This window comes from Girardinichthys multiradiatus, chromosome 17, assembly GCF_021462225.1.
Source record: "Girardinichthys multiradiatus isolate DD_20200921_A chromosome 17, DD_fGirMul_XY1, whole genome shotgun sequence".
NCBI lineage: Eukaryota > Metazoa > Chordata > Actinopteri > Cyprinodontiformes > Goodeidae > Girardinichthys > Girardinichthys multiradiatus.
In genome coordinates, this window is record NC_061809.1 from 19,570,173 (window position 1) to 19,582,738 (window position 12,566).

The 12,566-nt window shown below is 37.7% G+C and overlaps 1 protein-coding gene across 1 annotated transcript in view; it reads left to right on the top strand.

The window, feature by feature from the left end:
• pcloa (piccolo presynaptic cytomatrix protein a) overlaps nucleotides 1-12,566 on the top strand; it is a 63,175-nt gene that overhangs the window by 33,502 nt on the left and 17,107 nt on the right. The window contains exons 7-13 of the mRNA XM_047389354.1: nucleotides 1,698-3,762; nucleotides 5,256-5,303; nucleotides 5,845-5,927; nucleotides 7,367-7,442; nucleotides 9,600-9,725; nucleotides 11,720-11,828; nucleotides 12,069-12,133. Coding sequence (XP_047245310.1) covers nucleotides 1,698-3,762; nucleotides 5,256-5,303; nucleotides 5,845-5,927; nucleotides 7,367-7,442; nucleotides 9,600-9,725; nucleotides 11,720-11,828; nucleotides 12,069-12,133 — 2,572 coding nt within the window. The remainder of the gene's footprint in view (nucleotides 1-1,697; nucleotides 3,763-5,255; nucleotides 5,304-5,844; nucleotides 5,928-7,366; nucleotides 7,443-9,599; nucleotides 9,726-11,719; nucleotides 11,829-12,068; nucleotides 12,134-12,566) is intronic.

A 12,566-nucleotide genomic window follows, 5' to 3' on the forward strand; every position in this document is an offset into this window, starting at 1 on the left:
GCTTCAATGCGGCGTGGCATGGAGGCAATCAGCCTGTGGCACTGCTGAGGTCTTATGGAGGCCCAGGATGCTTCGATAGCGGCCTTTAGCTCATCCAGAGTGTTGGGTCTTGAGTCTCTCAACGTTCTCTTCACAATATCCCACAGATTCTCTATGGGGTTCAGGTCAGGAGAGTTGGCAGGCCAATTGAGCACAGTGATACCATGGTCAGTAAACCATTTACCAGTGGTTTTGGCACTGTGAGCAGGTGCCAGGTCGTGCTGAAAAATGAAATCTTCATCTCCATAAAGCTTTTCAGCAGATGGAAGCATGAAGTGCTCCAAAATCTCCTGATAGCTAGCTGCATTGACCCTGCCCTTGATAAAACACAGTGGACCAACACCAGCAGCTGACACGGCACCCCAGACCATCACTGACTGTGGGTACTTGACACTGGACTTCTGGCATTTTGGCATTTCCTTCTCCCCAGTCTTCCTCCAGACTCTGGCACCCTGATTTCCGAATGACATGCAGAATTTGCTTTCATCCAAAAAAAGTACTTTGGACCACTGAGCAACAGTCCAGTGCTGCTTCTCTGTAGCCCAGGTCAGGCGCAAAAGTGGCTTGACCTGGGGAATGCAGCACCTGTAGCCCATTTCCTGCACACGCCTGTGCACGGTGGCTCTGGATGTATCTACTCCAGACTCAGTCCACTGCTTCCGCAGGTCCCCCAAGGTCTGGAATCGGCCCTTCTCCACAATCTTCCTCAGGGTCCGGTCACTTCTTCTCGTTGTGCAGCGTTTTCTGCCACACGTTTTCCTTCCCACAGGCTTCCCACTGAGGTGCCTTGATACAGCACTCTGGGAACAGCCTATTCGTTCAGAAATGTCTTTCTGTGTCTTACCATCTTGCTTGAGGGTGTCAATAGTGGCCTTCTGGACAGCAGTCAGGTCGGCAGTCTTACCCATGATTGGGGTTTTGAGTGATGAACCAGGCTGGGAGTTTTAAAGGCCTCAGGAATCTTTTGCAGGTGTTTAGAGTTAACTCGTTGATTCAGATGATTAGGTTCATAGCTCGTTTAGAGACCCTTTTAATGATATGCTAATTTTGTGAGATAGGAATTTTGGGTTTTCATGAGCTGTATGCCAAAATCATCCGTATTAAGACAATAAAAGACCTGAAATATTTCAGTTAGTGTGCAATGAATCTAAAATATATGAATGTTAAATTTTCATCATGACATTATGGATGTCATTATGGATTAATGAACTTTATCACAATATGCTAATTCTTTGAGAAGGACCTGTAAATAAACTTGACTTGACCTGACTTGACTTGAAAAAATATGAAAGCTGATTTTCCCCATCGGCAACTCACCACTGAGAATCTCATAAATTCATTTACTTTTGGGGAACGTACGCTGAACATGTAGAAAACCTTTAGCTCTCAGATTTTAAGAGAGGCTTGATGTGAACAAATTACTTATTTGTTAGACTATACAGTGCAAGTTAATGATTTTTGACTTTTATGGGAAAAGATACAGCAACACATAAATTGTGAAACACAAGTACTTTTCCTTACACAAGAAAAAAATACAGGCTGAACATGTTTCTGTCTTAACAGAATAAACACTATAATTTTTTCAATGTTATGCATTTTTTAACACAGTGGGCTCATAAATTTAAAGATTTAATTGAATAATATATTATTTTCTATAGGGGAAAGGATCAGGAGGCACACCCACGGGCACTCAAAAAAAGGTAAAAAGGACTCTGCCCAATCCCCCCTCAGAAGAAGAGTCAACAACAAGTGGACAAACGGCATACACCACTAACTCTGCCCGCAGAAGAATGTGCCGGAATTCTAACATGGCACGTGCCAAGATCCTACAAGACATTGATCGGGAGCTAGATGTGGTCGAGCGAGAGTCTTCCAAGCTCCGCAAAAGACAGGCAGAATTAGACGAAGAGGAGAAAGAGATTGATGCTAAGCTTAGGTATTTGGAGATGGGAATCAATCGTAGAAAAGATGCACTTTTAAAGGAAAGGGAGAAAAGGGAAAGGGCCTACTTGCAGAGTGTTGCAGAGGATAGAGATTACATGTCAGACAGTGAGGTTAGTAACATCCGAGAGACTAGGAGTGTCCGAGAAGGTGGTGAAGATGAGGACATTGAGGATCATGGTCTTGAGCGCCCCAGGACAGCTCCCCACTCAGAACTTGATGACTTTGTTCCTCCCCAAACCAAGCACGAGTATGGAAAATACTCTCAGTACCAATATCCTCAAAGTCAGTACCAGCAGTCTATCTATCAGACTCCACAATCCTATCAATCTCACTCTATCTACTCATCTGTTCCTTCACTTACTACTGCCCAACAGCAGAGTTACCAGCAGATGCTTCTGTTGCAGCAGAAAGCTGCCAGACAAGCGGCCCTTCTAGCAGAGCTTGATGCAACTAAATATGATGTCATTAGCCATCAGCCCGATCCCACATCATCAGCTTATCTTGGTGTCAAGTACGACAAATATGGTAACCATCTAGACCTCAGAGCCCTGGAGGTGGGAAGTATAGCAGATAGCCCAATGTCAGCTGTTTCTGATTCCTACTACACAGAAGTGGAACACCACACACCTCGGAGTTACATGCTGCTGGAAGACGCTGCAGAGCTAGCTAAGACCTCCACAGGTCTGTCTTCATCTTATAGTCTAGCGGAAAGGGAGCTGGCTAAGGCAGAGAAGCTTCTGCGTAGAAGCGCTGCAGATCTCGGGTCTACTGACTATCTAGGCTCCACCTCCAGGCTCCATAATTTTGGAAAGACTCCTGATGAAGAAGATACAATGGAGGACCCCTATGAATTAAAACTTCTGAAGCAGCAGCTCAAACATGAGTTTAGAAGGAGTACAGGAGGAACAGAAAACTTAGAACAACTGGCAGGTCTCTCCCAACACTACTATACTCCAAGTTCTGGTGTCTCTAACTACTCCCAAAGACACTATCCAAAGTCAGATAAATATAGCATCAGTCGACTTACGCTTGAGAAGCAAGCAGCGAAGCAACTCCCAGCATCAGTGTTGTACCAAAAACACAAACCTCCACTACTAGATCCTAAAATATCCAAGTATTCCTCTATTACAGACAGCAGGGGTTTGGAAACTGATTATAACTATTTGGGATCTACCAGTGCTTCCCCAAGATCCAGTAGGCTGTTGCAGGATGAAATTACATTTGGCCTTCGTAAGAATATTGCAGAACAACAAAAGTATCTTGGATCTACCTTGGGAGCCAATTTAGCTGGTTCCCTAAATTTGGGCCAGAGCTTGGGCTTGGACTCTGCTTATCCTAGTGGTAGCCGGTCAAGACCCTCGTCCAGACCTACATCTTGTTACGGCCTGGACCTGTCAATCAAAAGAGACATTTCAAGCTCTTCACTGAGGCTTAAAGGAGATGGAGAATCATCTGGAGATGGTCTGAAATATCAAACCCCCTCTGGGCGCACCAAACCTACTAGCCTTCCGATTGTGCAAAGTGGCCGTGGGCGAATACCTATAGTGGCACAGAACTCGGAGGAAGAGAGTCCATTGAGCCCTGTTGGGCAACCGATGGGCATGGCTCGTGCATCCGCTGGGCCTCTGCCTCCTATCTCTGCTGATTCAAGGGACCAGTTTGGTTCCTGTATGTCCCTACAAGATTCCCAGCAGCAGCAACACATAAGAGAAGAGCCAACAAGGGGTAGGAGTTATGTACTGCTGGATGATCTTCAGGGCACAATGTCTGATAGTGAAGGTAAAAGACAAACTTGTAAGACTGCCTCTCTTTTCATTTTAAGTGTTTTGTGAATAAGAGTTTACTGGTATGATCTGTATTGTGTGGTATCTTGCATTACATAAATATTTAGCTTGTGATTAATATTCTAAAATGTGCATGCTTCTTTTTAATTTATTTTTGTTCTTCTGCTCAACATTTATTTTGTTGTATATGATCTTTTTGTCACTCATCAGGGACTGTATGTTAAGATCTGAGGTGCATGCATACTTTTGTCTGTTTAATTGAATTTGCTTGCATGTATATTGCACAGCATTTCTCTTTACATTCCATATGTAGTCTAATCTTTTTCTTTGTTTGCATGGCAGACTCATACATGACTCATTTTGGTTCCAACTACATCAAATGTAATGTAACTGTTTCTAAATGTATTTATCTATCTAAATATTTAGTATCAAGGACATTCTTGGATACAAAAACAAGATGCCATTGTCACAGCAGAATGTTTGAAATGCATTACATTTGATGAAAACCTTTATTTCTACATAATAAATCTTAATCTTAAACATGCATGTCTTGTCTTTCAAGTTTCTGTTTTAAGGTAGTCTGGGTGTTTAATTGTGTTGAAATGTGTGTACAGCATGACTTTTATTATTTTCTTTCTATAGTCTTATCTGTATTTATGGGTATTACTACCTTTTGTAATCACGATTTACAGGTGTGCACAGCCCTTTATGTATTCTTTGATGGTAAAACTCAAACACTTTAAGTCAAATAGAGAAAAGATATGTTCAAATTGATAAAAACTCCAAAATATTCACACATTGGAAAAATGTTGTTTATTGTTTTTTATTTCTAAAAACACTGAGAGACCTTATGAAGTTTCAGCTCAAAAATGGATTAAAGTGACTTATTAACATAAATAAGAATTTTTTACATAATACAATTTTTAAATTTTTCATTAAATAACACCGACTTCATTGTTCAAAGAACTAATAAGATCCTCTGTGTCTCAGGCAAAATGTGTGCTTTTTGAATTTGATGCATCTCAACCAAAAAACATAGCAGTTACCTAGCAGACTGTGGTTAATTATTAATCAGAACCAGTATACAGGCATAACTTTTGTATCATCTTTGGATCCACCCGATAATCCCCCATCTCTTCACCAATTTTTAAAATATTCACCAGGGACATTTTGTTTTTACCTTTTTTTTGTGGTCCTACTAACAAACTAAATGCATCATGCACCTTTGCCCGAAACATTTTGTTACCTCCATTTGCTTTTTTGGCTTAAACATATAGGCTCTTCTTATTACAAGAATTTTGTTTCAAATTCCGTGCCAAAGTCTTACCTGGTGGAGCTGCAGAACAAACAGGAAAAAACGACCACAAAGAAATAAGTCAGTTCTGAAGCTCAGAATATTTTTTTTCTTTAAGAATTGTTTTTATTCTGTCTGGTTATAAAAGTAATTGCCATGATTTTGCAATGTAAACCAATTTGCCTTGATTCCAGCCCTATGTGATTCCCTGACGGCTTTGAACAGAGACGATTCAACTAATGGTAGAGTATTAGTTTAGTTCTATAGTTATCCATGAACTAACATTTTAACCCGGCATCACAAATCAGTGCACCTCACCATGAAATTAAGAATAAATGTTGGGGAAAATAAACAGAATTAATGCAGTTTGGAACAAATGTATTTTTATCTGAATCTTTGCAAATGTAATAAAATATGTTATGAATAAAACCTACTTGCTTTCAATTGAGGTATACTGATAATGATAATAGTTATTATACATAAAATACCCAACATTTACATTCATAGAGGGTTCTTTTGCCCTTTAGTATTAGATTATACACACTTCAATAATTCTGAATAATTTATTCCCAAAAGAATAAATTTTTTGCTTCTTTTAAAATCAGTGTTTCTTTTGCCATTCACATAGTTTTTAAATCAATACGTTTTCATCTTTTATAATTAGTTTTGTGCTTAATAGCATGAAGTCCCATTTAAATGAAATCCAACACATCTTATGTTGCAAGATTAAAAACATCCAAATTTAGAATGCTTTTGAATTTGCACAAACTTCTGTTCCCAAAGCTTATCACCTCAGACGAGAAGAGACAGACTGGTTTGACAAACCAAGAGACGGACGGCCAGAGAACGGACAGGAAAAGAGACAGGTGAACAAGAAAAACACTGAACATCAATTCATACAAGTACAGATCAGTAAATCGCAATATGATTGAAAAGTAATTCAGCTGAGAAGGTAAAACTTATGGGGCTCATGTTGCATGAATTGCAGCATCATTGTAACATTGCATGGAGATCATCAGTCTGTGGGTCTACTTTGGTCTTAAGGAACCTGAAGTTCTAATAACTGGTGTATCTCATTTCCTCTTGACAGTACCCCAAAATTATCCATGGGGTTTAGGTCAGGCACGTTTCCTGAAAAATCAATCAAAGTAATCCCATGGTCATTGAGGCAGGTATTGGTACTTTTGTCAGTTTGAGTAGGTATCAAGTCCAGCTGGAACATGAAATTGACATCTCCATATATCTTGCCAGCAGAGAGAGATATGAAGTGCTCTAAGGTTTCCTTGTAGACAGTTGTGTGCCTTTAGAGCTGATTAAACATAGAGGATGAACACCAGCAGATGACATGGCTCCCCAAATAATCATTGACTGGTCAATCTGACCAATATTGGATCATAAGCAGCTTGGATTCTGTGCCTCTCCACTCTTCCTCCTGACTCTAGAACCTTGATCTTCCAAATAAAATGCAAACTTCATGACTTTGGAACACTGGCCACCAGATCCATTTTTTTTCTCATCAGTCCAATAAGACACTTTTGAAATAGTCTCTGGTTCAGCAATGGCTTAACACAAGAATGTATGCAGTTCCTGCCAAGGCCCTGGGTATGTCTGTGTGCGGTGGCACACACACACATCCATCACTGATGCCTGCAGAAGTTAATGCCCTGTAAATCTCCCACAAGCTCTTGAGCTTGGGCTTTGCTTTACAATCTTTTTGATGCTAAGGTTATCCCTGTTGTTTCTGCACCTCTAAAATACATTTTCCTTCCACTTAATTTTCCATTATGCTTTGAGACTGTGAGATTGTGTAATATTTAAACTTTTTGAGAAACAGAAGAGTTTAGAGTTTTTGTTAGTTTTATTAGTTGTTAGTTTTCCCACAACATTTTGGCTTAAATTCTGTTCCACCAACAATAGGTCTGTGCTATTTGTCATTCCATGTGATCTCAGAAATAATTGAATAATAATTAATTAATTAATTCTTATTTCAATTATATTAATAAAATTATTTTAAGAGTTATTTAGGATCAGATGATTTTTTTTTTGCCATTTTCTATGTTATATTTAAAATCTTACAATTTAATAATAATAAAACTTATTTAGACTTTATTGATCTCACAATAGAGAAATTACGGCCTAGTTGTTTACTACGATGGCCGTGTTTGGTATAAAATGCTTTAATATTTGGCTTACAAAGATACTATAATAACAGTATGCAGTCTCTGACGTCTAATGAAACAGATACCTTACATGTAATGTGAGTGCAGAAGATTAGTTACATCTTTTCCTTTTGTATGCACAACAGGGAAAAGGTCCATACTATCCATTCCCTCACCTCAGGGTCAAACTGCTGAAGGATCTCAAAGACCACAGTGTCACAGGTAACGTAACATATGCTTAATAAAGTTAAATGCAGTAATATGCAAAGCCAGGTGGATGACAAATTTCTTTTCAGAAAGTATTGCAAGCTAATTACTTATAAGCCATGAAGATATACTGCATTCAGCCTTCTATATCACTTTTATTAAATCATTGTGAATACGAATATATTCTTCATAACAGTAATATGGGAGGGTTATTGAAAAGGGTATAAAATCTCCATATTAATACGATGATTTACGGAGCATGACTAATAAGTGTCATGCATTTTATTTACTCAATACTAAAATCCCAATAAAGAGCCATTCACATCACATCACAGAGCTCCTTCAGGCAGCTCAAAGATGGCAGACATGTATGGGCTTTTTTTATGATTTGGCTCCTCTTCAGAGTATGCAGTTATTGCCTTGCTCAAAAATAGCATGTCCCTCACATTATGCATTATCTTACTGAAATAAACAAACAGCCTGCAAAGAATACATTTTTGATAACAAGTGACTGCTGATTTTCAGGATTATTTTGCCTTAGTTATTCTTTGCTCACTTTAATTACCTTATCAAATTGTTTGACAATATTGATTGACTAATGTTCTGGTTCTGTATTGAACGGAAATAACTGAATGTGGTGAGACTAATATAGTGAAGCTGGTTGTATAATAAAGGATTGGGAATTTCTCACTGTTACTTCAAAATGTAATCTTTAACATTGTTTGTAAATGTTAACGGAACATTTTGTTCCATCCTAAGCATTCTTATGTGAAAGTTGTTAGAAAGTGTTTTTAACTCTATTCAAATATCCTCTTAAATATAGCCATCATTGTCATTTCGTGTTGATTACAATATATACAGTAAATCTCAAAAGTGTACACACCCCTGATAAAACAGCAGGTTTATGTGATTAAAAAAATGAGACCTTGGTGAATCATTTCCTTCATCAATGTGATATTTTTCCTTTACAATTTACTGAAAAACAATCAACCAGTATAAGTGTGCACATGCTTAAACTAGTACTTTGTTAAAGCATGTCTCGATTCTCTTTTAGCATTCAGCATACCACATCGTTACTTGTAAATAATTGCTTTGTCTACCTTGCAAAAGTTCTCCCAGTTTATCAGATTGTGGGGATATTTATTGTCCAGGCCCTCTTTAAGTGACCCTGGAGTTTTATGTCAGATTCAGGTCTGGACTTTCGTTATGCTATTGCAAATGTTTTTTTCAGCCAAACACCCGTTTTTGATACATACTGTGAATTCAAAAAACTAACATTCTCCTTATCTATACCTAAATAAAGTTGGTGAGGCAAACGTGGCTGGTATTTATAATCTCATCCGCCAGAAGATAAATAAACCCACATCATAAGGTTCCGACCTCCATGTTTCTCTTTGGGTATGGTTTTCTTTTGGTGACGTGAAGTTACCCTATGGAATTGGCCCAAAAGGTTGCTTTTGTTTAACCAGAAAATAATACATTCTCCTACAAGGTTTTAGTAGGTTTTAGCCAGGTGTGGTTGCTTTCTGTGGCAGAAAAGTATCCTCTCTTCTTATTCCAGGCATATAGAAAATACAGAAGATACAGAAAATCCTGGAGCTCTTTGGTGTTGCTGACCACTTCTTGACACCTTCTTGACCAGTTTCCACATCATGACCATACTTTTGAAAAGTGGTGTACTACTGGTACTGGTGTACAATGAAAGTTTTAATGCTTTTCTTCTGTCTGATCCCTTGGTACAATGGGATGATTTTGATTCTTTGTAAACTCTCTGCAAATAGTTTTAGCTGAAGGATGCAAAAGAGTCAATGAGAAAAATCCTCCAATGACAGTTGAACTTACTTCTGGTTTATCAGGCTCAATATACCTGATGGTGGACATTAGCTTAAGAAGACTGAATGCTGAATTTGAAACAAAAGCACAGTATTGGTGTAAGAGTGTGCACACTTAGTCAACCATATCATTCCCCCTATAAATATTTAAATTGTGTAGAAAAATAACCTTTGAAAAATATCTATGCAGCATACAGCTTTCAGTGCACAGATTATATTATTGTAAATATTTTTTTTTATTAAATAATAAATTAATATACCTAGCATTTTATTAAATGTAATGCCTAGTAAAAACATCACATATACATTCGTAGTGTTAAACTTTTTTTATGCTAAACAGGAAATGGTTTGGGTATCCGTGTTGTTGGAGGAAAGGAAGTTCCAGGTGGGAATGGAGACATTGGAGCCTATGTTGCCAAAGTCCTACCTGCAGGAGCTGCAGAACAAACAGGAACAATTCGTGAAGGTAAGATCTTTCACCGTATTCATTTTCTTTTTCTGCAATATTTAATAACTCATAAAATCAAAGACAAAAGAGGTTCAGACAATTCAAACTGAAGGCTTAAGGGGGATGTACCAGCAACCACAGGCTCCCATGTTTGCACCTAAAAGTAAAATGTACACAGGTTCATACAGCCTCCGCAGAACTTTACATGTGTGTAAAATGCAAAAAGGGAATGTCTACCATTACAATTAAAGCGTGTAAGGAATATAATAAGAGTATCAAGTGGTCAATGCTTATGAATATTTCAGTTAAGTGAAATACAGTTCAACAGCAACTTACAGTAAAGATTCTGCTTAACTCCAAACCACTCTGCTGGGAAGTTTACCATGCTATTTAGTGTACTCACACCGCAGTAAAGTATAACATGCATCTCTAATTACAAGTATATTTTTTCTTGTTTTGAAAGAAATGACACATGAGGCCTACACAGTTACAGTAGACTGGGATAAAAAAGCCAGATTTTTAAAATCACCCAAAATTACATTTTCTACATTATACCTTGTAAACCAATGTCCTATCTTACATAAATATAATCTGAAACTGATAAAGCTATATCAGCCAGTAGTATACCTTATTGACCAGTATAGTGGTAGGTATGGGAAAAGACTGAAATCCTTTTGAGAGTCAAAATTTGGTTCCACAACAAAAGCCAACTCTCTCAAGAATCTAAGACAAAACTTTTCAATGATAAATAGTCATGAGCATAAGATTGTTTTAAGACGTTGGGAGACTTGCACCTTAGGACAAAAATAAGGATGTATAAGGGCATAGTAGCTGACCAGAAATCTCCCCTCTGGTAGACATGACAGTCTGCCAGTATAGATCAGACAAAGCAACCCCAAGATGTGCCTCATCACTGCATTAGAATTGTGGATGTCTCATGATTGTGCAGAAGTTGGTCAAGACAGTTTGAGACACAAGACATCACTCAGGGATGAGCCCTGAGTGATGTCTTGTGTCTCAAAGTGTCTGAATCAAACCCAGGAATATCCTGACTTACAGTGTCATTGAAAATATTTTTTTAAAATTAATAAATCCATCCTTTATTTTCAGTAGAATCGTTATCCAACCGAAAGACCCAGTGGCAACTATTTTTGCTCTGCTAGGAGAATGCAACAGATTCTGATTTAAAATGTTCTAGTTTTTCAAAGACTAATGAGGCAGGGTGCTCCAATAATGTTCCTAATGCCTTTGGAAGAGAAACCGGCCCACAGCATCACAGATGCTCCATTATACTTAACTGTAAACATGAATTCATCTATTTAACTCTCGACCAACTTAGTTAAAGTTTCTTCACTTTCAACCATCAGACAAACATGAAATCTCCCCAATTTAAATTTCCAACCTGCATCCAAATTGCTGTCTATCTAAGTTTATTGGTTTTCCAACATGTCTCAGTGGTGAAAAGCCACAAAGATTTATCATTCTATTCAGAGCTGGTGACAATTTTCATACATTCTGGGATCCTTTCCTGATATCATTTTAACTGATTGCTGAATTTTGACATCTTTAAGAAGTGACAGTTTGAAACTACAATATAGCTTCCCTTTCATTCAAACTCATTCAGCTCGTGAGTATCACCGCAAACCCAAGACCCTCTTGATGAGCTGCTTTAATCCATGTAAGTCATGTCCATGTTAGTGTGCAGGGTGAAAAGACTGCTGTGGCATTGTTGTGCTGACTGGATTCATGCATTGCAAGAAATACTGTATTAAGACTCTCTCTAAGTGAACTTTGTCATATTTCCATAATTATATTTAAAAACCTGACCTTCAGAGACGTAAATGAAAAATAAATGCACACATAATGTTGCATCTGGGTTATAGAGACCTGTTTAAGGTTTGGTTTTCTTTTTTGTGGTTTGAAGTGACATGCTTTAATCTCCACCGTATTAAAGTAAAAACTATGGAAATACAGCATTTCTGATGGTCCGTCAATGTCCTAACTACTCATAGGAATGCAAGTCTTGGAGTGGAATGGTGTTCCTCTGATGGGAAAAACTTATGAGGAAGTGCAAGGATTGGTTGGACAGCTATGTAATGAGGCAGAAGTGTGTGTCAGACTGTAAGTATAACTTCTTCCACTCTTTTCACTAAATGTTAAACTTTTTTTTTTAATTCTCTTTTAATTTCCTTTTAGACCATAATTTTCCTTTGTCCAAGTCCACGTTGAAGAAAATATTTGTTAACTTTAGAGGTTATTGTGTGTCCTACTAACTTAATTATATCTTTTATGTTCTTCTATTTCTTTAGCGGTAGCTCTCATATACGTTTTTTAAAGCTAAATGAAATGTCTTTTTTTCAGTGATCTTAACATGCTGGCTGAGTCTGAAGATTCTCAGCACCTTGATTTGCAGGAGTACAGCAAAGGTGATGCATAGTATTTTCTTAATTTCGATCATAATATGCTCATTTGAGGTTTTACTTCTCTCTACAGTCTCTGACAGAGTTGTATCATACGTTTAGCCCATCTTCAATATAATATTAGTTGTGTCTGCTTTTATTGGTAGTCATTCAGTATTACAAACGAACCGGACCAAAATCAGCATTTTTGTTAGAAAGCAACAAGAAAGTATTGTTCCAAAACAAACAAACTTTAATAAATAACCTCTTGGGAAATTGGCAGTCACACACATCCTCTATATTTTGTTCATGTTTTGCTTAAATTACAACAGAGGTCTTAGAGAGTGCATGAAAATACTTTCATAAAGAGGTGTATCATGTAATCAATATTGTGCTTACTAAGGAGGACATCAGGTTGGTTGTTGTATGATTGTGTTTTTAAGCTGTTGGGGTTTTTTTT